This window comes from Trichomonascus vanleenenianus (genome assembly GCF_965637985.1).
Source record: "Trichomonascus vanleenenianus strain CLIB 3782 genome assembly, contig: TRVA0_017S, whole genome shotgun sequence".
Lineage (NCBI taxonomy): Eukaryota > Fungi > Ascomycota > Dipodascomycetes > Dipodascales > Trichomonascaceae > Blastobotrys > Blastobotrys vanleenenianus.
In genome coordinates this window covers 223,093-249,690 of record NW_027481870.1, presented here as the reverse complement: position 1 = coordinate 249,690, position 26,598 = coordinate 223,093, and the positions used below count along the sequence as shown (strand labels likewise).

The 26,598-nt window shown below is 46.9% G+C and overlaps 10 protein-coding genes across 10 annotated transcripts; 4 read left to right on the top strand and 6 right to left on the bottom strand.

The window, feature by feature from the left end:
• Positions 1-790: 790 nt before the first annotated feature.
• Positions 791-3,103, bottom strand: MET6 (5-methyltetrahydropteroyltriglutamate-homocysteine S-methyltransferase; the record flags this gene model as incomplete). The annotated part of the gene is made up of 1 exon (XM_076684672.1): positions 791-3,103. One exon carries the CDS (start codon positions 3,101-3,103, stop codon positions 791-793), a length of 2,313 nt encoding a protein of 770 aa, XP_076541182.1.
• A 4,655-nt stretch (positions 3,104-7,758) lies between these two features.
• On the bottom strand, positions 7,759-8,637 carry TRVA0_017S02344 (uncharacterized protein; the record flags this gene model as incomplete). Its single annotated transcript, XM_076684671.1, has 1 exon — positions 7,759-8,637. One exon carries the CDS (start codon positions 8,635-8,637, stop codon positions 7,759-7,761), a length of 879 nt encoding a protein of 292 aa, XP_076541181.1.
• A 1,401-nt stretch (positions 8,638-10,038) lies between these two features.
• Positions 10,039-11,721, bottom strand: ECM25 (Ecm25p; the record flags this gene model as incomplete). Its single annotated transcript, XM_076684670.1, has 1 exon — positions 10,039-11,721. The coding sequence occupies one exon, from the start codon at positions 11,719-11,721 to the stop codon at positions 10,039-10,041; it is 1,683 nt and encodes a 560-aa protein (XP_076541180.1).
• Positions 11,722-12,328: 607 nt separating this feature from the next.
• On the top strand, positions 12,329-14,854 carry RCY1 (Rcy1p; the record flags this gene model as incomplete). The annotated part of the gene is made up of 1 exon (XM_076684669.1): positions 12,329-14,854. The coding sequence occupies one exon, from the start codon at positions 12,329-12,331 to the stop codon at positions 14,852-14,854; it is 2,526 nt and encodes an 841-aa protein (XP_076541179.1).
• Positions 14,855-15,256: 402 nt separating this feature from the next.
• TRVA0_017S02278 (uncharacterized protein) lies at positions 15,257-16,246 on the top strand (the record flags this gene model as incomplete). Its single annotated transcript, XM_076684668.1, has 2 exons — positions 15,257-15,905; positions 15,954-16,246. The coding sequence occupies 2 exons, from the start codon at positions 15,257-15,259 to the stop codon at positions 16,244-16,246; spliced, it is 942 nt and encodes a 313-aa protein (XP_076541178.1).
• Positions 16,247-16,338: 92 nt separating this feature from the next.
• TRVA0_017S02256 (ribonuclease H2 subunit C family protein) lies at positions 16,339-16,848 on the bottom strand (the record flags this gene model as incomplete). Its single annotated transcript, XM_076684667.1, has 3 exons — positions 16,339-16,353; positions 16,404-16,609; positions 16,659-16,848. The coding sequence occupies 3 exons, from the start codon at positions 16,846-16,848 to the stop codon at positions 16,339-16,341; spliced, it is 411 nt and encodes a 136-aa protein (XP_076541177.1).
• A 2,654-nt stretch (positions 16,849-19,502) lies between these two features.
• On the top strand, positions 19,503-19,967 carry TRVA0_017S02234 (uncharacterized protein; the record flags this gene model as incomplete). The annotated part of the gene is made up of 1 exon (XM_076684666.1): positions 19,503-19,967. The coding sequence occupies one exon, from the start codon at positions 19,503-19,505 to the stop codon at positions 19,965-19,967; it is 465 nt and encodes a 154-aa protein (XP_076541176.1).
• Positions 19,968-21,741: 1,774 nt separating this feature from the next.
• Positions 21,742-22,648, bottom strand: TRVA0_017S02212 (uncharacterized protein; the record flags this gene model as incomplete). The annotated part of the gene is made up of 2 exons (XM_076684665.1): positions 21,742-22,303; positions 22,359-22,648. 2 exons carry the CDS (start codon positions 22,646-22,648, stop codon positions 21,742-21,744), a joined length of 852 nt encoding a protein of 283 aa, XP_076541175.1.
• Positions 22,649-23,371: 723 nt separating this feature from the next.
• PEX2 (ubiquitin-protein ligase peroxin 2) lies at positions 23,372-24,388 on the top strand (the record flags this gene model as incomplete). The annotated part of the gene is made up of 1 exon (XM_076684664.1): positions 23,372-24,388. The coding sequence occupies one exon, from the start codon at positions 23,372-23,374 to the stop codon at positions 24,386-24,388; it is 1,017 nt and encodes a 338-aa protein (XP_076541174.1).
• Positions 24,389-24,456: 68 nt separating this feature from the next.
• Positions 24,457-26,538, bottom strand: CDC9 (DNA ligase (ATP) CDC9; the record flags this gene model as incomplete). The annotated part of the gene is made up of 1 exon (XM_076684663.1): positions 24,457-26,538. One exon carries the CDS (start codon positions 26,536-26,538, stop codon positions 24,457-24,459), a length of 2,082 nt encoding a protein of 693 aa, XP_076541173.1.
• Between the last annotated feature and the right edge of the window lie 60 nt (positions 26,539-26,598).

Here is a 26,598-nt window from a genome sequence, read left to right as displayed (position 1 = left end):
GATAGATGTCTTAAATATAAACGTGGAGTTTAGAGTGGAGTTCAATTGACACGGAGTTAAGAGTGGAGTTCAATTAATAGACCTGGAGCTGCAGGTAGTATTCAATTGATAGACGTGGAGTATATGGTGGAGTTCAATTGATAGACGTGGAGTATATGGTAAAGTTCAATTGATAGACGTGGAGTTTATGGTGGAGTTCAATCGAGAGGCGTGGAGCTGCGGGTAGTATCTAAATGATAAACGTGGAGTTGAGGGTGGAGTTTAATTGATACACGTCGGAGTTTATGGCGGAGATTTATTTCACGTTTAGGGCAAACGGCTAACGACATAACAACCGCTGGATTCTCTTCTAGCCAACTGTGTAGGGAGAGCTTCTTGAATATTCTGTATGAATAAATGGGTTCACGATGATAGTAATTCAATGCGCCAATATTCCCTATTTTGAACAGTGTGAAGCAACTTTCCGCTGTGAAAAAAAGGGGCAAAATATACCGCGTGAGCGTAAACCTCAGCACGGAATTTACCATCTTCCAAAGTTGCAATACCGGCATTGGTACTTGTATTTCGCTAGTTCCATGGCACATATTGCAAAATTAAAGCTACAAGTGCAAATCATAATAATTCAGTCAAAGCATCCCGTTGAGGACACCGAAGAAAACAGTGTATTAGCAAAATATATAAATAGTCATCAAAGTTGTTGAAAACATTAACGTCGTAAAACCCGTAACATATACAATATAAATAAAAAATTCAAACGATTTGTTGAAATCCATTTTTTTCATGACTCTGGTTAAGCAGAGTACTTGGCTCGGTAGACCTTGGCGGCGTTAACCATGTTGGTCAACTGTCGCTTGGTCTCGTCCCACTTTCGGGTCTTAAGACCACAGTCTGGGTTGACCCACAACTTCTCTCGTGGGTAGACACCGACAATCTGGTTGATTCGGGTCTCAAACTCGTCCTGTGGTGGCACTCGTGGAGAGTGGATATCGAACAGACCGAGACCAATGTGGTTTGGATAGTGAGAGAACTCCTGGATGTACTTGGAGTCGTCCTTCTTGGAGAACTCAATGGAGACAACATCAGCATCAAGGGCCTTGATGTGAGCTGGGTCCAAGTCGGAGTAGCAGAAGTGGGAGTGGATCTGGGTACCATCCTGGACACCAGAGGTGGCAAGTCGGAAGGACTCTGGGGCCCACTGGACGTAGGCATCTCGCTCCTTGCCAGATCGGAGTGGGAGACCCTCTCGAATGGCTGGCTCATCGACCTGGATAACGTAGATGCCAGCGGCCTCAAGGTCGTTGACCTCATCTCGCAGGGCCAAGGCAAGCTGCTGGCACTGCTCCTTGTCAGTGACATCGTCTCGTGGGAAAGACCATCGGAGAATGGTGACTGGACCAGTCAGCATACCCTTCATTGGCTTCTTGGTGACGGACTGAGCGTACTTGGACTCCTTGACGGTCATGGCCTTTGGTCGGGAAACGTCACCAACAATAATAGGTGGTCGGACGTATCGGGAACCGTAGGACTGGACCCAGCCGTTAGTGGTGAAGGCAAAGCCCTTCAGCTGCTCACCGAAGTACTGAACCATATCGTTTCGCTCTGGCTCACCGTGGACAAGGACATCGAGGCCAATCTCCTCCTGGAACTTGACAACCTCGTCAATCTCCTTCTGGATGAACTTCTCGTACTCCTCAGCAGAGATCTCACCCTTGGTGAACTTGTTTCGCTGCACTCGGATCTCCTTGGTCTGTGGGAAGGAACCAATGGTGGTGGTTGGGAAGAGTGGCAGGTTGAGGGACTTCTTCTGGGCGGCAAGTCGCTCTGGGAATGGAGACTTTCGCTTCTTGTCCGCCTCAGTGACGTTGGAAAGTCGCTGTCGCACAGCTGGGTCGTTGGTGATGTCAGAGGTGGCTCGGGAAGCAATGGACTTGGCGTTAGCCTCGAGCTCAGCAGCCACAGACTCCTTGCCAGCGTTAACAGCCTTGGCAATGACAACAACCTCAGAGACCTTCTGGGTAGCGAAAGAGAACCAGTCCTTGATAACCGGGTCAAGCTTCTTCTCGTTGGCGAGATCGACTGGGGTGTGAAGAAGGGAGGAAGAGGTAGCGACAATGACTCGCTCGGAGCCAACCTTGGCAACGGCGGCCTCAACAAGCTTAATGGCCTTGTTGAAGTCGGTCTTCCAGATGTTTCGGCCGCTCACGACACCAACAGAGAGAATCTGCTTGTCAGTGAGGGCGGCAGCAACCTCATCGAGCTGCTCTGGGACTCGGACAAGATCGTAGTGGAAACCAGCGACTGGGAGACCTTTGACAACGTCCAAGTTTGGTCGGACGTCACCGAAGTAGGTGGTGAGGATGAGCTGTGGGACCTGGGCGGCAGCGAAGGCCTCGTAGACCTGCTTGAAAGCAGCCTTGACGTTCTGTGGCAGATCCAGAACCAAAACTGGCTCGTCAATCTGGACAGACTTGGCACCGGCCTCGCCGAGCTTCTTGAGGAGCTCAATGTAGACTGGCAGGATCTTTGGCAGAAGGGAGATTGGCTCAAGGTCAAGAGAGTCCTTGTCGGCCTTACCGAGGTAGAGGTAAGAAACCGGGCCGAGGATGACTGGTCGGGTCTCAATGCCAAGCTGCTTGGCCTCGAGGTACTCGTTCACTGGCTTGAGGTTCTCAGTGTGCAGCTTGAACTGGGTGGAGTGGGAGAAGGTTGGTCGGACGTAGTGGTAGTTGGAGTCGAACCACTTGACCATCTCAAGGGCTGGCACATCAACAGCTGGGGAGTCAGCGGTAGCTGGTCGCTGGAGGCCTCGGCCCATGGCGAACAGGGTGTCAATGGCTGGCAGGTTGTACTTAGTGTATCGCTCTGGCACAGCATTGAACAGCAGAGACAGGTCAAGGACCTGGTCGTAGTAGGAGAAGTCGTTGGAGGCAATGATGTCAACACCAGCAGCCTTCTGGAGCTTCCAGTTGTGCTGTCGCAGCTCCTGGCCGACCTTCTGGAGCTCCTCAACAGAGGCCTTACCGGCCCAGTAGGCCTCGGTGATCTTCTTCAGCTCTCGGTTGGCGCCGATTCTTGGGAAACCAAGTACAGATGAAAGAACCATTGTGATTTGTCCTTCTTTTGAAATTGAGAAAAAAAAAGGGGGGAGGAATGAAAAAAGGGAAAGGAATTATCCGGATCTATTCTCCTTTAAATAAATTTTCTGCTATTGTCCAGCTGTAACACTGCAATTGCCAACAAAAACGCTAAATAGCACGTGATTTGAAATTTTTCAACAAATTTCAGTGACTAATTCCTTGCCTGTATTTAGCCTGCCCCGCGACAGCCGGAAATGGTGATTGGCTTGCCGTCTCCCTCCTCCGTTTTTGCGCGTTATCGGAGCGCTGGGCTGCAGCTTGCGTCCGCTACTCGGGGCGGCCCTACATGGAGTGCCGTGTGCACCCCTAAATCCCTGCCCCGGCCGATGAGCATCGTTAATACTTTTTTCTTGCCATTGGAGAGAAATGAAAAAAATTATTTTTGCTGGATTTTCACCAATTGCACAAAGGTTGCCCTCTCTCTCCACATTTGGGCTCTTTATGAGCTCTCTTGGTTTCCGTTTGGGCTTCCCCGCCTAAGTGATTCATTTTATTATTTGATACGGTGTCAGTATTGCCCAGTGGCCCGTGTAGGGGAAAAAAGGGAGGTACCCAACCAACCTCTCGTAGCGAGAGGAGCGAGGTGCGCTTTATCGTTTTGCGGGCGCAAGGCTTCCGCGCCACACATGCACAGCCGCATCTCTTAGGGCCGCACCCTAACCCTGTTTGAGGTTTGAGTGGGCCCCTTCGTCCACGGACCTCAGTGTATATATACGTACCGCCTGGCTGGTTGCTCTCGGTTATCTCTGTTCAGAGAACAACCTTTTGAGGGTAATGTTTAGTGTTAAGCAAAGCCATTGCAAGTATTAGTAACGTCAATTGATGCTCAGTCGTGGGTTTGACCACTGTTGGACATGACAGTTGAAGTACCTATCAATAATGGCAGTTCAGTAGCATTAACTAAGCAATGTTAAAATTAATTGACTTATTTGGCATGATATGTGTGTATTTCAGTAGCAGCTGCCTGATTTAAATATTCCATCTGAATGACCGCCAAGGTTATTGGCCTACCACTTTCTCCACACTTCGCAGGAGCAAATATAATCCAGTGATTGTACCCATAAAATTATAGATTGTTATTACTGTAGTATTATCCTGATAAGATAAAAAGATTAAAAGTTTTCTTTTGGTCTTTAAAGAGCCGTTTCGAATACATATCGAGCCAAAATCATTTACAATAGTTGTCCTAGTACTCTGAAAAGAGTATATACGGCCGTAGGTCAGCGAAATTCAAGAGAAACAAGGGTACCAATTGGCCTGGATTTAAATTATACTTGACAAGCTGAGGACTCCATATTGGAGATCGAAAAGCAGAGCAGAGTGTAGACCAGAATCTGGCATTAAATAGCCGATTTATGGTACCTCACAAGAGATAATCAATTCCTTTAACTAGTTTCAGTGTTCCGATATCTTGCTTGGGCTATGATTTCCTCTCCCATTAAATGGTAGAAAGGGCTCTTAGTTGCACGCAAAATGTATACACTATCGAAAAAGACTCTAGTACCAGTAGATTAAGCACGGTTACTGCAGGTTTGACGGATGCAAAGTAAGGAATGATTAACTTGGTGGTTGCATATTTTGCTGAAAGGCTTACCAATAATTGTAGCGTTCTGTTGCTGTCATTGGTTCTGAAAGGGTAAACCAGAGAGAGAAACGATTAAATTGCATTTGCTGCCACTGAACACAAGGATCAAAGTTCTTATGTCAGGGTTGAACACCCTGATCATGCCAAGCACGGTAAATCTAGCTATGTATCATATACCGGTAGCGCTATCACGACTACTATCAAGACCAGTCACAACTAATACCTATCTTTCAGTTCTGGTGTCAAACATATCTTTCAGTTCTGGTGTGACCAAGTGTTCTTCATCACGATACTCTGAATGAACCCAGGGTGTCCAATCCCAATCTATCCAATCCATGAAGTCCCCTGCTTTATCTTCATCCGCCCACCGTATAAAGGGTGTAATATATTCCCCTAGATGCTTGTTGCGACGGTCGTTAAGTCCTTTGTGTTTGCCTCGTTCAAAAAGGGCCTGATCAAAATCAACGAAAATCAGGCTTATCTCGCGTGGATATTCAGTCCCCGAAACAGACATTTTCAGCCCGTATGTCTCTCAATAAAATATCGCGATGGTACACTGAACTTTCAATGTCAATCACTTTCTTCATCATCTGCTTGCGGACCTCTTGCGGAATTTTCGAGGTGCAGAATTGCTCCATCGTCATTCCTGGTACATGCTCGAGTAATATAAGCCGGACTTGGCGTGTCTTTGATGACCAGGGGATAGGAATGTCCACAGAAAAGGAGCCATAAAACTTAGGGATCACGCTTCCCTGAAGCTCATGAAGGTCTTGATATGCACGCACCTCGTGAATATAGCCGTTTTCCACAATCCGAAATCGATCCAAATAACCATGGTCTTCGATATAGAGAGGGTCGTAGAATTTGGCTACCAGCTGCTTACCCTGTAGTTCACAATCTTGTTCAGAATGGACGCCAACAAGAACAACCTGTCTTCCAGACACTTCTCCAACTTTGATCGTTCGAACAACTCAGCTGCAAGGTAAGCGGACCAAAGCTGCCTGGCGATGGAGGATGGCGCAGGCACTGGTCAATTAGCGAAAGAGTTTTGATCTCAGCTTGTCTTTTTTTAGAGGCGACACTCCAATGAAGAAACACAGGCGTTGGCGAAGGAGCAATATGCTCTCGGACGGTGAAGCTTTCGCCGCCGACATAGGGGACAGGGGGCTGCCCATCCGAAGTTGAAGCCCATTCTGCAAGTTCCTTGTTCGTGATCTGCCACATATCCCTATTAATTTACATATATCAGCCGAAGACTAAGAAGGAAGGTACAAATATTTATACTTTCTAAAAGACCACACCGCCCGTGTCTGCCTCAATTTCTCTGCTAGGGGCAAAACTTTGATTTAGGGGGGGAGTCAATTTAGAGCAAAACCACTGCTGTCCTGTTTCAGATGTATATTGAGAAGACACCTTTACTTCTTTACCATCTAGGCGGGCCCACCTTCGTTTTGCACTTACATGGTTTCAAGCGGATGGTAGAAGGATGAATCATGACGAGGAACGAGCAAAACAGCAATTGAACCTACAGAACTGTGAGAACTGGCACCATTTTTTTGTGATATTAGTTTATTAGTATTGTATTTCAGTGTAATAAATGAAAATACTCAAAAAAAATCGTTTTGAAGAGTGGCTCGCCGCAGCGAACCACCGAAGCAGTACTTGCTTTTTCTCCTTGCATTCATAGTCAAACTCGTTTTAATTTCCATTCAATACGACGTGCTCTCGTTCCGATGACGTGTCTCACAAGGTGCATGGCTTGTACTACAGCGTACAGGTACTACCTGGGTCCTGGGATTTCGTCAAAAAACAACTTCCTGTCGCCTTCCTTTTTAGTATGATTTCTGCACTAATTAGAAGTGCACATTTTTTTGCACTAATCAACGTTCTACCATTATTCAGCATAAAAGAAGAAGACTAATCTACCTGTATGACTGTATCGACTAGACTTCGCGGGTTATCCACTTCATCATGCAAGTGTTTGCTATATCACCATGCGTGATGATCCACACTCTTACCAGTTAATAACTCGGACGATTCTTCTTTGATTTAAACGGCGGCTAGTTTTATCATTTCCTACGGCATTATTTTGTCATATATTTTGGTTATGGAGAAGTCTCATTTTCTGTTGGCGAGTTAATCGTTTGGGGCTGAGGGGGGACCGTATGTCAGGTTGTGATTCTTTTCCAGTACTACCCACTGTATCCGCCATTTGCTATGTCGCTCCGCTAGACATGGAATACTGTAGCCATTGTTACTTCAAAATGGAGAAATGCTTCTGAAGAGCATTAAGGAATACAATATGCAAATTCTGCTTACCGCTTTATCACATGTAATCTGCTGCAATGTGGAAGGGGAAGACGCCCACTCCAGACACCATCACTTTTCACTCGGGACATCATAAATCCACACTAGATTTTGAAGCTCGTCGTGGCATCTTTCAGGCCATATCTCCACAACAACCAGCCCAATGCTGACAGCGTTGTAATACAGGAATTTATAGGACATGAAAAGTGGAATCCAAAAACAGAAATTGGTTTATTTTAAAAACTGGCAGTGGCTAGGCTTATTTTGAGTTGGATGTTATAATACCGGTACTTGCAAAGCATTCAGATGTATAGAATGTCCCCCAGACCCTTCGTCAAAAAGCGTCATGGGTATACATCACATACAAGTGCTGCCACTTCTTTGCAGAGAACTTGTGCACAATCGCTGAAAAAAACTCAAGGTTGATAAGAGCACCAGCTAGTCAAGGAGTCGTGAGGGATCACTGTTTACGTAGTGATATATTGACCAACCGACACTCTCCGACACTGTCCGACACTCTCCAACACTCTCCAACGCTCTCCAACACTCTCCAACACGAAACGACTATGGACGACAAGTGAATTTGTCCAAGAGAATGAATGGATAGCTGTTACGACTGCGGAACCAAATTGATCGGATTAGCTTTAACGTGTTATGTATCATTATGGCTTTTAAACAGGCAATATATATTCCGGAGTCTTCTAGCTTGGGCTATCCAATATAACAGCTCTATAGCGACTGAGCTACAAATGTAAACAAGAGGCCGCGGAAGGTCATGATCTCGTCTTTTTCTCGTTCATCTTCCCGGAAAAAGGTTCCTCTCACAGTACCCTGCACATCTTCATCATTATCCTCCACATCATCATCATCCCCCGCATCATCATCATCATCATCATCATCATCATCATCATCATCATCCTCCTCCACGCCTTCATCTGTTTTTTGATTGAAATCAAATAAGACCATTGCATTCCAATCAAATAAACCGATATTCTTGCAATGGTTTGAGTATTTGCTCACCTGAACTGACAATAAACTGGCGTTATCCTTTAGCAAGGTCCCGCGGCGCATATCTGAAGCCTCCTGGAGTTTTTGCTTCAAGTCTTGTGCCGTGCATTTTGCAGGGGCAAAATCTTGTTCGCGTAAAACTCGTGTATTCTTGAGTACGAGTACGGCGACAAGTCGCTCAGTGTCGCCGGAAAGGAGAATCCAGGCGTAATTGAAGCAACATCTAGGTTTTGTTCTGGTCTGATACTGTGCTACGCCATAGATTTCTTCGCCCTTTCTTCGTTTAGACACGAGTTCCTGCAAAGCAATATCTACAGGATAGAGGAGATGCTTCAAGGACATCTTCGTGACATCGCCTTCTGATTGCAATACATTCTTACCAACTTCAGGCATGCGGGATTTGAGTATGCGTGACTTTAACTTCCGCAATTTGTCGAGATTCTGCTTAAAGTCCGGTCTATAGCTTTTGAGAGCTTTTTCAATGAAGACAGGTATCGCTTGGTTGATGTCTTCGTCAGACGTATCCCTAGGGCACGGGTTCTTCCGATAACTGCTAAATGTAGAGCCTGAGAAAGACTCTAGCAATATATATGCTGTCATCGCTAAATCATAACAATTCTGGATTAAGGTCCGAGCTAACGTTAAAGAAGACCGTGTCTAAACATTTGGCTCCAAAAGCCGGCCCGATAAAAACATTAAAATACAGTCAATGGCAAAACATTAAATAGGCTGGGATACCTATTTCCACAAAGATGATGCGGAGCTGTCATATTACTCCAGTCCATATATCTTCCTTAGTCCGCGTAATGTCCCCATTGCGTGCTATTTCCCGTTGCAGGAAAATACTACACATACTTTGCATCAAAAGTTACCAGTAATTCTATGCTGTTGAATCAAAAGTAGAAAATGTTTGCGAGTCATATGTATCATGGGCTCCGGTAGGTTTTGACCGATCAAAAAGATCTCAATTGACACTACCGGTACTTGTATTAAAGCACTGTAGGGAGGTATAGGACAAGTTAGAAGGCTGACCAAAGAAATCTAGACGTTATGGCCTATCCAAATATCTGGAAACTGTTCCAGCAGGTACCATTGGAAGGGCACCCGTTAGTTTCTACGCAAATGTGGAGTCGGCTCGACCAAACGCTTAATCCGAGAGCCAAGCGCCATGCCGTTAAATTGGCTGAAACAGTGCAGTATTCAGAAGTGGTCCGAATATCCCATCCAGCAGCTTATGGTGAATTATTCTGCATTGCAGCAGCAGTATCGATAAGTGTAACTACCTTATTGATGTTAAATGTATTTGTAGATCCATCGCATGCTACATATGTAGCAGCGACCCCCATTACAGTTTCAGCACTTCACAACGATAGCCACTGTGCCTGAGCGAATTGGAGCTGGCAAATTGGAGCTTCCAATGCGAAACGGATCCCAGTACAACTACGAGGAGCTGTGGGTTAGAAAGCAAGAGACTGAATTAGAAGTCTATCATCACCTCTGGTATATATTTACTCGTGTGTAGTATAATATGTAGTAAGATCTAAATGTGTTATTTGGTATATGCTATTTCATTGGCGCGACATATCCGTCATGAACCCTGTGCAAGCGAAATTGATACGTGCGAGACCATTCGCTAAAAGACAAAATTTGTAGAGTGCTTAGTTGAGGAATCTCAATTCTTGTACACAATGCCCTTCCTGTTAGCAGAGGGCCCTCCCGCATGACTGGAGTCTCAGTAAGGCACTATGTTCTCTTTCTGTCCCCGATTATTGTCGCGATTATTGCCATACACCTTACTAGACTATCCTAACTACTTTGAATCAAATGAAATGGGCTTATTCATAGACTCATTAAGCTGATACTATCACTCTTATCGCTTTGCCGTCGGTGGAAATTATATCATGAGCTTACATTACCCGCTAATAGCATGTCGCAACAGTGTACCAATAAAAAAATAAATTAACGTGTGTATAAAACCAAATAGTAAGTGTATAAATAATGCTATTTTGTGCGTTTGATGTCAACGAGGATCTGCGCGCTGTGGCTCTTTTCTTCATACAGCTTCGCAAGCTCGGCGACCATCTTGCCACGCCTGGTGGTCGCAATTGACTTGGACTGCGGCCCAAAAGTGCGCTTCTGCGGCGATTGCGACAAGTTGGCATCAATATTCGCCTTGTGCGTAGGCTGCAATATCGTACCAGTGGACGTGGTTGAAGTAGACTTGACCGTGATATTCAATGTCGAAATGCTTGGTTGTCTTTTTGGCGGCCGCGGCGGTGGAGGAGGCATGTTCGATAGAGGGTTCGACCCAAATCGCGGCGACTCCGGGGTTAGCGGTAGGGTATCAAGAGGGTCTGAGGACGACCGGAGCTCGGGGTTTGAGCTGTTTGAGCGGAGTGTATACAATGAAGGGATGTTGATGCCATTGTTCATTTTGCTGATGCTGTTGTTGTTGCTGCTTCCTGAGATTGATGTCCCTCGTCGTGGTAGTGGTGGCGGAGGAGGAGGCCCCTTCTTGATATCCATCTCGCTCGCAGAGGCATGGCGAGAGTGGGCAACTGGAGCCGGAGCTAGAAGATCAGGAGCAGACGGAGAGGTCCTCATAGAGCTGGAAGAGTCCAAAATCGACGAAATGCGATCGTCAACGACAATTTTCGGCCACATGTCAAGCAATAGCCTCGTAAACCGTACGCCCATGGTCACTCCTTCCTTTGTAGTAGTACGCCCTAATAGGCTGGGGGCCACGCAGGCCGCCAGAGTTGCCGAATTGTGTTCTGTGCGCGCCTGACTCGATGCTAGTGAGTGTAACAATCGAACCAAATGGACAAGCACATACTGGCAGGAATAAGACAAGCCAAGCACAACGTCTAGGCAGTACGGCACAGTGTCCTGGAATGGATGAGGTATAACAGATGCGGGAAGAATTGGCTCGGGAAGCTCGTAAAGATAGAGTTTGAGCACCGACGCAGCTAGGTTAGGTCCATAGTCGTCGAGATCTACCAGCTGGTTGCGATCGTAACAATCGCGAAGAATATACAGCAATTCGGGATCGCTGGCACGCCTAAATACTCCTCGAGTGAACGGAGCAGTAACATTCAAATAATTCAATGTGTCTGTCCACACTCTCGGAAGACTTGTCGGGTCAGGAACTGGGATACCAAACACCGGCATGGGGTGTCTCGGGATGGTGATCTCATCTTCGACTTTGCGGTTGTGCAGGTAAACCAATGGGCGGATGTTGATGAGCGTAATGTCTAGTAGCTGAGCCAGCTGGGACAGGCTCGATACGTGGATGATCTTGGACTTGAATTTGGCCGATACCACGCCCCGAAGCATCTCAGTCACAGCCCGCACCCACCACGACTCGTGAACAACGTATATCTTTCGCACGTTCTTCTTGGTGTGGCTGTCCAGTGTAGCATACATCTTTGCGACCCAAGACCAGCTCGGTTTGTTTGGAGCCCCGCATGCGAAGAACACGAGCGCGTACGGCGTCTGGGGCAGTCTGCTAATAATTGCGCTCGCCAAAGGGTTGTAAAGGTCAACGGTTGGCGGAGGGAAGGCACTCGAGTCAATGATGACCAAAGGAAGGCGGGTGCTCGGGTCGCACGTCTGGGAGACATGGATAATCCGGTTCGTCAGCCGTCTGAGCTCGTCTCTATGCAGTGCACTTTGTCCAGACATTTCATGTAAATCACCAAATCGCCCAAAACCTAACCAAAGCTTGAAATATAAAAAATCAATCCAACTTGGAATTCCAAACCCAACAAAAATTAACCACTTGAAATATATATCCAAGTTGGAAAAAATCAACCAATCTTAATAACCCTGAAAAGATAACGAGTGAATCTAAATGATGGTCTTATCTAGAAATAAAGCAATTCAAAACGAGTGTGGATATCGGAGAAGACCCCAATTCGACAAAATGTGCCTACCAATCGATCGCGAATCCCCTGGACACGTCTGACTGGTCTCTACGTGCGTGGTGATGGTTTCCAGTATTAAAGTTGGGCCCCTGTGCAGAGGAGGTGTTGTTTGGATTCACGTCGCGCCCGAAACACGAAACACCAAACCCGAGGTCACCCCCGTCCGTGTGCGCGCGCCGCAGCGGACCGGCTTCTGGGGTGGGTGGGTTCCAACGGCAACCCTACAGCGTGGTGTGGCCTGGACCTTTGGCGGCATAAGTCCTGCGTAGTACCAAGTATATAGCTGTACACCTGTCACTTGCGTATCGTAGATCATTAAAGGTGCTCTCTCGTATTTCCCCGTGGAGTATTTTCGTTAGCATGAAATGAGTGCCCTGTCGTTTGAACCGCTGAAGCCCAAGCAGAGGCCCCGGGCATGGTTCGAAAACGATGCTATCGTAGAACGCATAGTCGAGCGGCTGGGGATCAGAGAATTGGTAGCTGCCAGCCAGGTGTCCCGGACGTGGCGCCGGCTGGCGGGGGAGGAGTATCTGTGGGCTCAAAGACTGTACAATCTCGGGATGATCACCGAGAAGCAGCTCGACGACAGCCGCTATGGGGATGAGTTTGGTGACTTCGAGTCAGCTGCGGACAAATCAGCCGACCTGCTTATTGATACCAATGCATTGTCGCCGCTGAATGCCATTGAGAGTATAAAATACCGCCCCGGAGAGGCGCGGAAGCAGGTTCTGAAGCTCTATAGCACGCTGGGACCATACTATTATGACCTGGTGAACCCAGCGCGGCCAGCGGAGCCTCTGGTGTTCGAAGCGTACCGCGATCCAATGGAGCAGGCGAAGCTGCTCTCTCAATTGAGGCGGTTTGTCCAGGCTGATCCGCTGGAACAGGACCACGAGGAACGTGTGGCTTCGGTTATGTCCACGTTGGATCTGTTTGAAAACGCAGTTCTGGCCGAATTTGAGCAGGCCATTGACGATAAAGACGCGCCAGAAAAGATCAAAGAGTACGCAGAAGTCCTTATCACGCTCAATGGCGGAGATAGCTGCGTGCAATTGTACACACAGAAGAACCCACTACTCTATGAACGCTCTGCTGAGCGTGGGCAGGACTATTTTGACGACTCGGCTAGACCCGCCCTCGAAGTGGCCAAACTGCGAAAGTACTTTGAAGGCATTGCCGATAAGTTCAATGTCGAGACCAAAACCATAGACAGCATCTTCCCGATAACGACCCCAGTTACCCAGCCCCTGTTTGAGCGAGTACTCGAAGATAATATTATGGACCTCGTGTCGTCCATCATTGACTACTCGCGCACACTATCAACCCAGACGTATCTCTCAGTGGTACCACAAGCGTACTCCGAGCTTCGGCGGTTCAGGAGCAAGCTGAAACCGGGCGAGAACTCGGGCCCCGACTTTGCGCAAAAGGTACAAATTGCCATTGACGACGTGTTTGGCCTCCACCTCGATTTGTACCTGGCCGAAGAGCTTCAGGCGTACCGCGATTTCGGCGAGGGCGAGGTTGAAAAATGGAACCAAAAGTCCTCCGCAAGCGAAGAGGCCACAGAAACATTCTTGTGGAGCAATGTATCCCGGGAGCAGGACAAGTCAGACTTCCTTACGTCGTTCAAAAAAGTGCTCATGATGCCTGTGATGCCGTTTCAGAGTGCTGCTGCTACTCCAAACCCGGCAGCGTCCGCTTCAGCATCTACAGTGTCCCTCCCCGTTGCGACTGAGCATCAATCAGCTCCCCAGCTGTCTCCACAGCTTACGATGCCATCTACACCAAAATCGGTGCCCCCGACTACAGAACTGGATGCCATGGTGGCGGTAATGAACAACAAGCTTGAATCCATTAATACTCTGTTCAGTCTCGAGCTTGCGCTCACCATTATCAAGGGCGGGCGTGACTCGATCGACCGCATGGCCAAGTTTACTGTCATGTACGGCAAAAACGGCCAGGACGCTCGTGAGCAGTGCGAACAGGTCTTTGTCGAACTGGTTCGTATTGTTGGAGGGCTTCACGTGCAGGCCGGATTTGACAGGGCCCTCGAGACGCTTACCAAGTATAACCCGCGCAAGTTGCGCCGTATGGTTACCGACGAGGCCAATGAAGAGCGTAGCGCAGTTGAGCCATTGGCTATTTTTGCTGAGCTTGTCAACATTGGCGATCTCATCCAGCAGATGATACACGTCTTCTTCGATGAGGAATTGGTCCAGAGAAAGTACATCGACCCCAGCGACTTCCTCTCCCCCGCCGTAAAGTCTAAGAAACGATTCGAGCAGGCTCTCGATGACTCTGTGGCCAATGGTCTCAACCTCGGTATCGATGTGCTCGTTGACCAGATTGAGTTCCTGCTCATGACGACCCAGCTCGGGTCTGATTATAATCCCGACGCTGCTGGGTTTACTACAGTTGACGATCTGGGGCCGACTTCAGCAGCCAAAAAGGCAGTTGCCTTGTTGAGGTCGCACGTTACTCTGTTAGTTGGCTCAACAGAGAAAAGCATCATCGATGTATTCCAGCAGGAAATTGGCGTCCGTTTCTTTGGTTCGCTGTGCAAGCATATTAAGCGTCAAACCATCAGCACCGAGGGCGCGATCAAACTCATCAGTGACATTAACTACTACTACGACTTCATCCTCTCCCTCAAGCAAAAAGAGATTGTCCCTTACTTCGCTGCTCTTAAGGAAGTGGGACAGCTATTCCTAATTGACGGTAGTGACGGTAAAGCCATTGGAAAGACGCTCGGCGATATGGCTCGGTTCAGAGGAGTGCTCCAGCCGGAAGAAGTATTTGAATTCGTCCGGTGTAGAGCTGATTGGCTCCAGGTGCGAAGGGACGTCGAACGAGTCATGTATGGATTCGGTGTTGAATGTGTTGTAATGTAATGTATATGTATTTAGTATCTATAGAGCTCCGATGACCCCCCCTAATGCGATGACCTGATCTGAACACAATATCAAATGACTACGATCGAAAACATCCTGCTTTTCATGGATAGCGCTATGTTAATGGAATGAATAGAAACTGATATCATCATCTATAAACTACGGTAGAATACTTTAGTGCTGGTACACCAGCTGTATCTGCAGTACGATTATAGAGAGTCAATGGTCAGGTCAGGGGGTGTGACGTGCGCAGACCATCGCACGGCTATAGGTGGGGCATGCCCCCCGAGATTTACCGATCTGATAAACACCTCCCCCATACCCTGGCAGTTAAAAGACAGCAGCCCCCCTAGGTGGTGACATCGACTACCTATTCACGACTTTTAAACGTTCCCAAGGCCCATGGAGGTAGATAGACTTTCTGCTCTGCCTGCCGAACTAGCATTAGATATTCTCGAGCGTGTGCGCAACGATTGTTTCGATGACATTATAAGCTGTTCACTAGTCTCTCGCCACGTGCGGGAGCTGTGCCTCTGCTTCCTGTTCCCTCGCGTCGCAGTGACCTGGGATTCTCTGCAGAGATTCACAGATGAGATCGCCGCGTCAGAGACCATTGCCCCGATCGTGACCTGCCTCCACATCAAGGAAGCGTCCAGTAAGGCTGAGTGGAGCAAAGATTCTGAACTCCACGAAGCAGTTAAATGGCTACCACGACTCAACAGACTTGAATTTAAAGTTGCTGGCTCTTCTTCCTGGATGAAATATCTCACCGGTTTCCCGCGGATCACATACCTTGTGGCAAATTCATCTGCGGAGTGCGATAAGGAGATGCTTCCGTCTTTTGACATTGGCGATCTTGTGCAGTTCGCTAATGTAACTAGACTCAAGCTTAAGGGATTCTGTATTCGAAATGACGAGAGGGAATTGTCGAATGTGAGCGATCTCGAGCTTGTGAATTGCAACTGGAGATACCCATTTGATCTGTCTGAATTTGGACCACAACTGGAAAGGCTATCTATCCATTATACAAATGCCTTCCAGTCCTTTACTTGTAAGCGGCGTTGTTTTATTACGGTGGGAGCATGACTAACTGGCGTAGATTCCGAAAGGATAAAGTCCTTGGCCTTATTTCCTCCAAGGGGTTTGAAATATCTTAGTTTCGACTTTGACGTGCCCAGTCACCAGAAACCATGGCACCCCTTGGCTAGCGGCCATGGCTGTACACATTTATCCACTTTGATTATGAGAGGATTTGAAATCCCGGGCCAGGATTTCTATAAGAATGTTCCTGATTCGCTGAAACGGATTGAGATATACGCGGTGTCTGGCAACCAGAGAAAGATACCAAAGCACGATGGCCGATATGATGTTATTATCATGAACGACGTATAGATACCTTGCCAGAATTGCACGACTAACGAATTGACGAATATATCTAATAAATAACTATATGCAACGATACACCATCGGGTTATCATGCTGGGTCATGAGGTGTGGATCTGTTTTACCGTTAGTAAATTGAACAAAACCATGATCAAATAGTTCTTACCAGTGTGGACAATGAAATCCATTCATTAATGCTCATCCATGGGTCGTCATTGGACGGCTTCTGCTCATGACCCCACACAGTAATAGTCTTGAACTCTTCAATGGCCTTCAGAGTTTGGACATCAACCAGACCTTCCTCCTCATCCTCTTCATCCTCCTCTCTTTGATCAAAACTTGGTCGATTTGGTACTTCTTTAAAGACAAGACCTAGGCCGATTAGCTGGGGACTACTACATTAATTAGACGCGACGCGTACCTTTGTATCCCTCTGGGAGAGCATATGATTCGCTCAGAAGGCGCCTTCCCCGGAAATAAACTTCGCCATTCTCTGGGTCAAAATACTTGTCTACACTAGCGGGGCCATTGTGGTGTATTTTGCAGGGCAAAACATGGCACTCCGTCTCCTTGGTGGACTCAGGCACCTCTATCTTAATTTGTCGCGGCATGGTCAAAGAGGAATTATAATGGTCGCGCCGGAGGCCCTTAACGAAAATTTAAATCCGCACAACTCCAGCACCAAGAGATGAGATTCACGCACGTTGTTTCCAAGTAAGTAGAAGCTTTGTGGGGTTAAACGAAATAGCTAACGAAATTGTTTAGGCGAGTGGATCCATTTATTGGCATTGGTATTGGCTTAGCGGCGTTCTATATTGCCGAACGCCGTGAAAACCGACCACCTGGCCACACCTTGATAGAACTCATCAAGAGCCGTTGGTTCTCGAAATAAACCATCGACAGCTATGCTGTCCCGAAATTGCTAACGAAGATTTGTAAATATCCCGCAGGGAATGCGAGAATACTGACTTGTAGATGTATAACCTAATCCGGATGATTTGTAGGTAACCTCTTGCGAACGGCACTAGAGGAATTAGGGGCTGTCCCTTGAGTTACATGTGTTCATCTAATAGTACTTCATTCGCCTCATCTATGAGGGCCCACGACTTATCGCATGCGCCTTATCTTGAGCAGCCATGGCTTTATAACCAGTAGTCGTATGCGTGGTGTCACGTAATGTGATAGAATGACATCACATTGTAGAACCGTTGCTGATTAATTACTCTGCTCGTGCTTTCTTCTAAACATTACTCTATACCTCGTACGTCTGTTGGAAATATACCAATAGCGATCTTAACCGTTGCAACCGTTAAACTTTTGGATCTGTTTGGTAGTACGGGTATTTGTGGTATTACATGTTGTAGAGGCCCTCCGCCTGAAGCCCTTTTCAATCATTCAAAGCTTATCATGCTAGTCTTGGCGATTGGTTTTGAACAAGAAATAGTGAAAATGGTCAAAACAGGAAAGATGAAAAGTAGTAATTGTCGACATAAAATTAGATCTAAGATATAGACTATAGAAAGTGGAAAGCTCTCCAACGTACTTTCCTTCGACATAAAGATTGCATAATTCACTCACAAGTCTGAATGTACGAAATATCCTCTCGCTTTCAATATCTCGACTCTCTCTTTTCAAGCTACCATGATACTTCCGTAACAGGTACCGGTAGTCTTTAGAGAGCATATATGTAGTGAATATCTTCCCATACTGTACGTTAATAGAAGCTCTAGCATGATGCTTAATCACATGCTTGTTCAAAATTTTGAGATCGATTTTAGTTAGCTCTCCAGGTGCCTAAATCTTGGCTGTCGGAGGCTGGTTTCAGAGGCTGACGGTGTGTGACTTCATAACCGTTTTGATGCCTCCGCGCGTGCACACCCTCATCTCCTCCACAACCCCCAGAACACTCGACACGCGGCTGAAGTTTCACCAACCTTCCCCCGTAGGGTGCTCAATCTCGGGCAGTACACGAGCTCCCCAGGTATGTTTGATCCTCCGTATCACCGCGGACTCGCGGTACCTCACCCGCAGTTGTGCCAGCAGGGAAGCTAAAGGCCTGGGTGATCTTGGCATGCTAGTACCTACGCAAGCCCCTCATTTTACGAACCAGCTGGGAGACCCGCTGAGCGTTCCACAGCACTGGAAAGTTGAAACCCGTTAAGACACCGTTTTCGTCTCTCAAGGCTGATCTTTCCTTTTCGAATATATGTACATTCAGGCTATGCTCATTCTATCTGGCGGACCTGATGGTGATTCTTTTAACTTCTTTTCAGCACGTGAACCCTTTTTTTGACACAAACGGTTCAGAGGCCACATGAACTGTCTGTGAAGTCGTCAGTAGGCACGCAATGCTATGTATTTAAACAGTTGTAGCTCTCCGTATCTTGTCATCCACATCGACCTTCGTGATCGCGGCGAAAAGCATTTCATTTCATCGCGCAGTCCTCAGAAATCCTTATCTATCAAAACTACTCGTCCTTCAACCAAGCGATTAGAAGGATGGCAAGGAAATGTAATTATAATTCGAATCACATATAGCACACCTCATTGTTAGTGATTTACTGATATACTATTAGCCTCCACTCAGCGAAACGTTTCCCAATCTACCGGTAGTTCAAACCTTCCCAATGATGACTTGCAACTGATTTCCGAGTCTATTTCCAGTCTTTCTGAGAATGACTTAGAACTGATTGAGGAGCTTTTGAGCGACTCTCTCCCTTTTCAACGTATTAAGAGGCTCAAAATTGGCCAAAAGGGCCCCAAAGGTGGCATCACAAAAAAGCAGAAAATACAATTACAAACACTAGGGACTTGGCTGCGCACAGACTACATTAGCCCCGGGGGTGTGAACCTGTCAAGGAGTTTAGTAAAACGCGTTGTTCGAGACGCAGGGAACAATACCCCCAAGTCCTATATCCTGCCAAACCCATCAAAGAATGGTGATACAAGTTCAAAAGGGAAAAATGAGCAGGACGAGATATCCAAAAGTCTAGTGACGAAATGTTTCGAAAACACGATCAACTACATAACTGAAAAAATCAGTTCCAAGCCTCGCGATAGGAAAAATGTGTTGTTGTTTCAATCGAAGGCAGGAAAGTTTGACGTCAAAGTGAAATTGGGGGGTATCTTTTTCCAGGGCAAGACTGATTGTGCAGTGATCATTCAAGTTGAACTCTCTCCTTCGGCTCCGGGTCTGAGGTGTGCATTCCTCAAGCTGGAGTGTGAAGTTGATCAGGAAGTAGACGGATCCGAAATTATCAAAGATATGAAGCCGAGCTGGTCTCGAGGTGAAGCTAAGAAAACAAAAAGATCGCAAAATGCCGAATACGGGTTTGAAGAGAAGAGATTTACCGGAGTACATGGAACAATGAGCCACAGCCGCGAAATCAACTGGGAGAGAAGACTCACTATCAATGGCTTCATCAAATGTGTAAGGCGCAAAGAGAGATTGGCACGTTGGACATTATCGGAAAATGGATCTGAAGCGAATGGAATCCCACCAGGATTTCAAGGCGTCTTTTTTCTTGGTTCAAGAAAACCATTTCGGCTGACTGTGAAAGTCTGTGTGAATCTTTTCGGATCGATCCAATACTGGTGGTTCACTCCACACAGGGGGTCTAAAGCAGCATTCAATATTGATCCAGAGCTGTTTAGATGCGATGAAAATATCCAATTTCAAGACTGGACTGGTGCTTTGGGAGACTATAAGTTTTTTCCTTATGCTCCTTAGAATTATATTGGTGATATATCTTGTTCAATATATCAATGGTCGTCTACTGTAATATACACCTCACCTGAGATTCAACGGATTTAGTCCTTCAGTACGGCAATTGAAATGCAAGGTCCATATGGTACAATTATTTATCATTAAGCTAAAAAAAAGTTGGAAATACACGTGGTTTTACAGCAGATTTGTATGTTTAATTTTCGGATATCAGATATATGGGTTATTTTGAACGGAATTCCAGTGATATTTTAACGATACTGCAAAATGACAACGTGCTGGTATTTACACACACACAGTAGAGTTTGCCCCTGCATCTCGAAGCGCCCTGCACAATGTGTAAGGTATTTCGCATAAAATAGACTACCTGTACTTTCTACTTTGAGCATATATCTAAAGCATCATGGGAATGTCTTCTAGGACCATAATATTGCCCGCTGGCCAAAAGAGTACCGGTACTGTAACGAAAAATCCGACAAGAGACCCGGAATTTCCTCCCGAAAAACAAGTAGCGGTGTCCTCAACCTGTACCGGCAGAATCAAGGAAACCGGCTGATGTGCCAACTTCAAGTGTAATTTTGCTTATTGGATTGCTGAAATACGTGAGCACCAGAAGTGTTCCTCGGCAATTGACCTCACAAAAAATTATTTTGTGGAGCCATGCGCTTTAAATTCTTAGATAGACAACAGAGGTCGAATGAGAGTATATTAAGTCCATTTGTGGATACCAACGCTCGAATTTGTAAAACCAAGACAAAGTTGCTCGTCGCGATTGCTTAATTAATTAATCCTCAATACCGAATATGGAAGAATATGTGAACCAAGAGGTGACTACCGGAAGTTAAAAATTAACCTGCCAAGGTCACCTAGAATTAGCGAATCCCAAAAGCTTTTACTGCGCAGAGGAGAAGAACTTTCCAAGAAAACACTCGATTGTTGCAGACGACGAAGCCAATTGCTCATGTAATAAAACTGGAGTGTGACCGAGTTAGCCTGGTATTTGCCTATAAATATTGCAGCTTAGCAGGGATCTTACTTACCGGTATTATCTTAAATACTTCATCTACCTGATAGATACCGATAGTAGAGAAGTTTACCAGTAATGGCATATGAAAGAGTGCGACTAGAGGAAAAGTTGACGATACGATAATTGCAAAACAAGACAGTTCTGGTATGCCGGTATGTCCCCAAGACTTTGCAATTCGGCCTTACGTAGCTTTACCCCGGATGTAACTACTAACGTATATTACCAGGTAATTGGAAATGATGTATTATTTGGAGATATTGTGCCTTGTATCCTTGATTTTTCTGCTGGCAAAGGTGTCGAGCCGAAATTACAGCTATGGCTAGAACTGGGATAGAGATCAACGACATCATTTCAATGAATTCAATTTCCTTTAACCAACGACGGCTAGACTTCTAGGGGCACTTCTGACCACATGGTTTCAAAGCAGCGTAGTGTCATCGAACTCAGTTCAGTGAAGAAGAATTCTTCAAAAGCTGTATCTCTATCCTGGGTGCCGGTTCCTGACCGTGGCTATGTCAGGGTCCAGCCAAACGCGTGAGCCCTCTGTTAGTTCTCCTCTTGTTAGCAATGAATCCTCTGTGAAAGTACTGCTAGATTTCAAAATGTTCAGTCCAACCATCCACCAGCCCCACTCATCCAGCTTGACTAGCTGCAAATGAAAATGACGATAATCCTGGCATCACATAATTAAAATACATTAACGACAAGATATAAATAAATAACATACAAATAACGGAGTAGAAACGCCAATATTTAATAATAAACAAACTTGGGTTGTTTCTTCTTGCGTTCCTCTTCGCTCATGAGGTCCAACTGTTCTTCCGGGGGAGGGTTCTTCCTCTTTTTCGAATTGCTCATGCTTGCTGCAGAAGGCAAGTCCATTGTTGTTTTCAGCTTCTTCTTACTGGCAACCGGAGGCTTGTCAAACACCTGGTCTGCGGCAAGCACGCTTGGTTGATTCCGCCTGAGCCACTCCAGCAGGCTCACTGGATTGTTCGGCAATGGCTCAGCCTTCTCATCATCGGAATACTCAAAACTATTCTCCAGCAAAGAATTATAGTACTCTCCTTGCTCGGTCAGTTCCTCAACTTCTCCCTCATCATCATCATCATAATCATCGTCATCAAGATGGTAAATGGTTTGCAGCTCTGGAGCCAAATGAGTGGTATTCGTATGCATTATCAAGTCTGTGAGCATGCTTTTCTCGCGCAGGAGCCGATTGAAAAGCCGCTGTGCACGTATTAGCTCAGCATGGAGCTCGTCAGACCGGGCCATTACTTGCGAGAAATGAGCCTCCATCTTGCGATATTTTTTCCTGTTGCCAAGTTAGTCACCGCGTAATCCCCCAATAAACAAAAATAAATACTCACTTGAAGCTTTTATATGGAACCTTAGCCTGATTTTGCCGTCCTTCAATCGCTAGAGGAGCAGACACGTGTTGTTCGCTCTGCTCAACAGAGGATTGTTCAAGTCTTGACACGTCCTGGAACGACGTCTGATCATGCTCTGGCTGATGGTGCAGCTGGCTGAACGGCTCAGAAATCGCTTCTACTGGCGGAACAAAGCTCTGGACTGGAGGCAGCCCTGCAGTCTGGCCATTGTGATCTCCTCCGCTGCTATTGCTGGACAGCTGTGGATCCTCCTGGGGCAATGGCTCCATTGCTGGAGGCGAGGCCATCCCCGGATTCTCTGGACTCTGCTTATTTATCGGTCTAAAGCCGTTCATCCTCTCTGTAAAAACGTTCGGGGAGGGTTTTGTTGCGACGCGCCGGTAGGAAAAAGTTTGGGGGTCCCGAAATCGAGCGGCCGGTCGTCGTCTCGATTTTCGCAACGTTGGTGATATTGGTTAATTCATCCGATTATTTCAAAGTTACCTAGATTAACGAACGAGATTAATGTCCACCACGATGATTACTTTGGCTGTCGGAATGCGAGTGAATCTTAAACTGACTGAAAGTTTTGTTGCAATTTAGGGCCATCATCGCTTTTAGCGGGTCAATTTTTGAAGCTGAGAACAGTTTTAGCTTATAGAAGAGCAGAGGAGCATTGAACTGCACACGACTTAACAGACACATATTTTCAACAACGCATTCGAGGCTTGTCCAATGGGTCAATGGATGAGGTCTCAATCGAATTATCGATTGATATATAGAGTCAAGCTAAAACCATAGAGAACCATGCCATTAATAGCTAGCTAGGTAATGCTCGGTTAATTAGTAGTGCGTGCGCGATCAAGCCTCGGTTCGACCCCACAAGATGCCTCCGACCCCATATAACCTGGAGTTAGCCGGACAGGGTTTATCACCAAGCAATGAAGAGTAGAAGAATAGAACCGCGAGTAGGGCAGATAGATGCCAGTATTCTCGATAGTGAGCTACTATCTATGCTCAAAAACCAGCTCTGGGCGGCATTCAAAACGTTCAAGCCAGAGATCAAGGACCGGTACGAGCCTGAGCTGTTGCTACTGCTGAAGCTGGCCCTGTTCAAGCTGACTGTATGGGACCACTCAGCTACGTATGGTGCCAAGCTTCAGAACTTGAAGTTTGTGGATGCCCGGTCAAGGATTCCCAACCGGTCGATTTCGGCCGCTCAGAAGCTTGGGTACGGGATTATTGTTGTTGGCGGATCGTACCTGTGGACCAAGCTGGATGATTATCTTGCTCGGGCCTCGTATTCCAGTGATCCAGGGAGGTCGGGTATTATTGAGAAACTGAGGAAACTTACTGATGCATTGACTACGGCCTGGTCCGTATCTACTTTGGCCAATTTTGTACTATTCCTCTACTCGGGGCGCTACTCAACGCTAGTGCTTCGACTACTGAGAATTCGGCTGGCCACAACCTCAAGGCAAGTATCGCGGCAGGTGAACTTCGAATTCCAGAACAGGCAGCTAGTGTGGAATGCACTGACGGAATTCTTACTCTTTATTCTACCACTGGTTAACCTGGCCAAGATCAAGAAGAACCTTGGTAAGCTCGTTTCGGGCTCCTCCTCCTCCAAGCCAACCAAGGGTATCTCCTCAGGAGGAGAACTTGCATTTCTACCGGAGAAAACGTGCGCCATATGTTATAAGGCTGACGCATCCAATACCCAGGTGACTAACCCATATGTGACTGACTGCGGCCATGTCTACTGCTATATTTGCTTGAAGAGCGAACTTGCGCAGCAGGATGAAGAGTGGACCTGTCTTCGATGTACTAGTGCTGTCAATTCAATTCACGTGTTTGAAGATATTGACAAGAGCGCAATTGTCAGCGAGCCCTCTGAGAAGCCGTCAACTCCACAAGACAATTCTGCCAGTGAGGAGGAAGAAGAGGACACGGAATCCGATGAAGATGACGATGAAGAGGAGACCCGCCAATCTGGTTCTGGGTTTGTAATCGAGGATGACGATTTCTAATGTAATAATGCTATGTATACTATATCCACAATAGACCATTACCACTTTTGAGTACCAATAGCAGTAGGTTATTGCTGGTGGACCTGTCTTTGGTAGAATTCAACTACTTGCTCAGCGTTGGTAGCATCTTCAGGAGCTTTGTCTTCTCTAACTCTAATGAATCGAGGGAATCTCAGCGAAACCCCCTTCCCCAACTCGTTGATGCCGGCTCTATACACCGGCGAAAGCGACAAATCAGCAGTGAGGACTTCCCACACATACTTGGGCTCGAACCACACATCAGGCTGATGGTTAGGAGCCGAGTCGTGAGATACATACGACTTCTTCTCTGGAATGACCGTCTCCTTCAATTCGTTGTAAAACAGCTCGAGATTAGCGTCGGAGAAACCAGTGCCAATTTTGCAAATGCTTTCAAACTCCTCCGTGTCCTCATTGTAGCAGCCCAGAAGGAATACACCATAGGTGCTTGTTCGCTTACCCTTGCCATAATAGGCTCCCAAAACCACTAAGTCGAGCGAATCTCCGAGGCCAGAGAGATAGTCTTTCTTGAGCTTTAGCCAGTTTCTACTTCGCTTACTCGGCTCATAACCACTCTCTTCGCCTTCCAGCACCTTAATCATGAGGCCTTCGCAGCCATCCTTGATACTCTGGTCCAAGAAGTGCTGGATCTCCTCGATGCTGTCAGTATTCATGCTTTTAGCGAACGTAAACTCGCCCGGTACCTCGCCGAAGTAGTCTCCAAGGATCGCCCGTCGTTCAGCAAGGCTCTTCTGGATTAACGGCTCACCGTTGAGATAGAGAATATCAAATGCAAATAAACAGACTCGGACAACAATCGATCCTTCCTCCACGTCTTTCCGCTTTCTCGTCGACAGCACTTGGAATGGTAAGATCTTTTGCTGCTGACGATCCCAGGCAACAGCTTCGCAATCAAGAATGAAACTCGTCACGCCTTTGGTCTGCGCTAGCTTTGGCGCAATGGAAACGATATCCGGGTATCGCTGCGACATGTCTTCCGAGTTACGCGAGTAGACCCTAAACTGGCCGTCTTCTGTCATATGCACCTGTGCTCGCTCTCCGTCGTACTTGTATTCGCAAGTGAACTTCTCGCCGCTGAACCGGTCCAGCACCTCTGTAATAGACTTTGTTGGTTTCGCCAACATTGGTTTCAGAGGCACCCCTGGGGTTAGCTTACATGCTTCACGGAGCCCTTCCAATCCGTGCTCTAACAAGGCTACAATAATCAGTTCATAGTTTGGCAGTTGGCAATGCACATCTCTAAGCAGCTCTTCAGCCTTGCCCACTTCTTCTGCACTCGGCTTCTTCTTTCCAGCCTTTTCTGCCTCCCACTGAACAAATGCTTGGGCCAGAGAAGTCAACACTGACTTCTCCGCCACGCCAATTCGCAATTTACCCTCCAAACTTCGCACAAGGAACTTCGCTTCGCTGCCCTTGGCTGCCGTCAGCGTCTTCTTGATGATGCCAATTTTACGGTTCTGGCTCGCCTGGCCCGTGGCCTTCGCGATTTCAGTCAAATTAGCGAATACAGCATTAATGTCCAACGGCTTCGGCTGGAACATCGTGGGTTGCTTAGATCTGGATTTGATTGCAACTAGACCGAGATCGCCACTCTCCTTGTAGTCAGCCTTCACCTGGGCCAGAGTCCGACCAGTAGCCTCAGCAAGAGCCTTCATGATGAGCGACTCACCGAGACCGAGCTCCAGCCCTTCATAGTCCGGGCCCAAACGGTTAATGCACAAGTAGGTCACCTTGGCCAGATCATTGGGGTTGGTGCGAAGAACCCCGAGGTAAAACTCGGTCAGCATCGCATTAATCTCTAGCCGCTTGGTGGTTTGTTCTATCTTTTCAAACGTGTCACAGAGCGCTTTGTAGCGGATAGGCTCGCCTTTTGTCAACTGGGTCTCGACGATATGCTCTGCAGCCTCTGTAGCCTCTTTAACCTCTTCAGCTTCTTCAGCCTCTCTAGCCTCTCTAGCCTCTCTAGATTCTTCAGGCTCCTTCGGGGCTTCATCCACGTCCATTTTTATCGCTTTCCTTGGTGGTTCTGCCTTCGTCTCCCCGTCCACGGTCCGCTTCTTCTTCGGCGGACCGGCGAAGAACATGTTGATAGTGTCCTGGGTCACGCCCATCTTTGATCTGCTTCTAGCAAGTAAGTACGCGCTTGAAAATGGGGATATTCCTCTTGGATA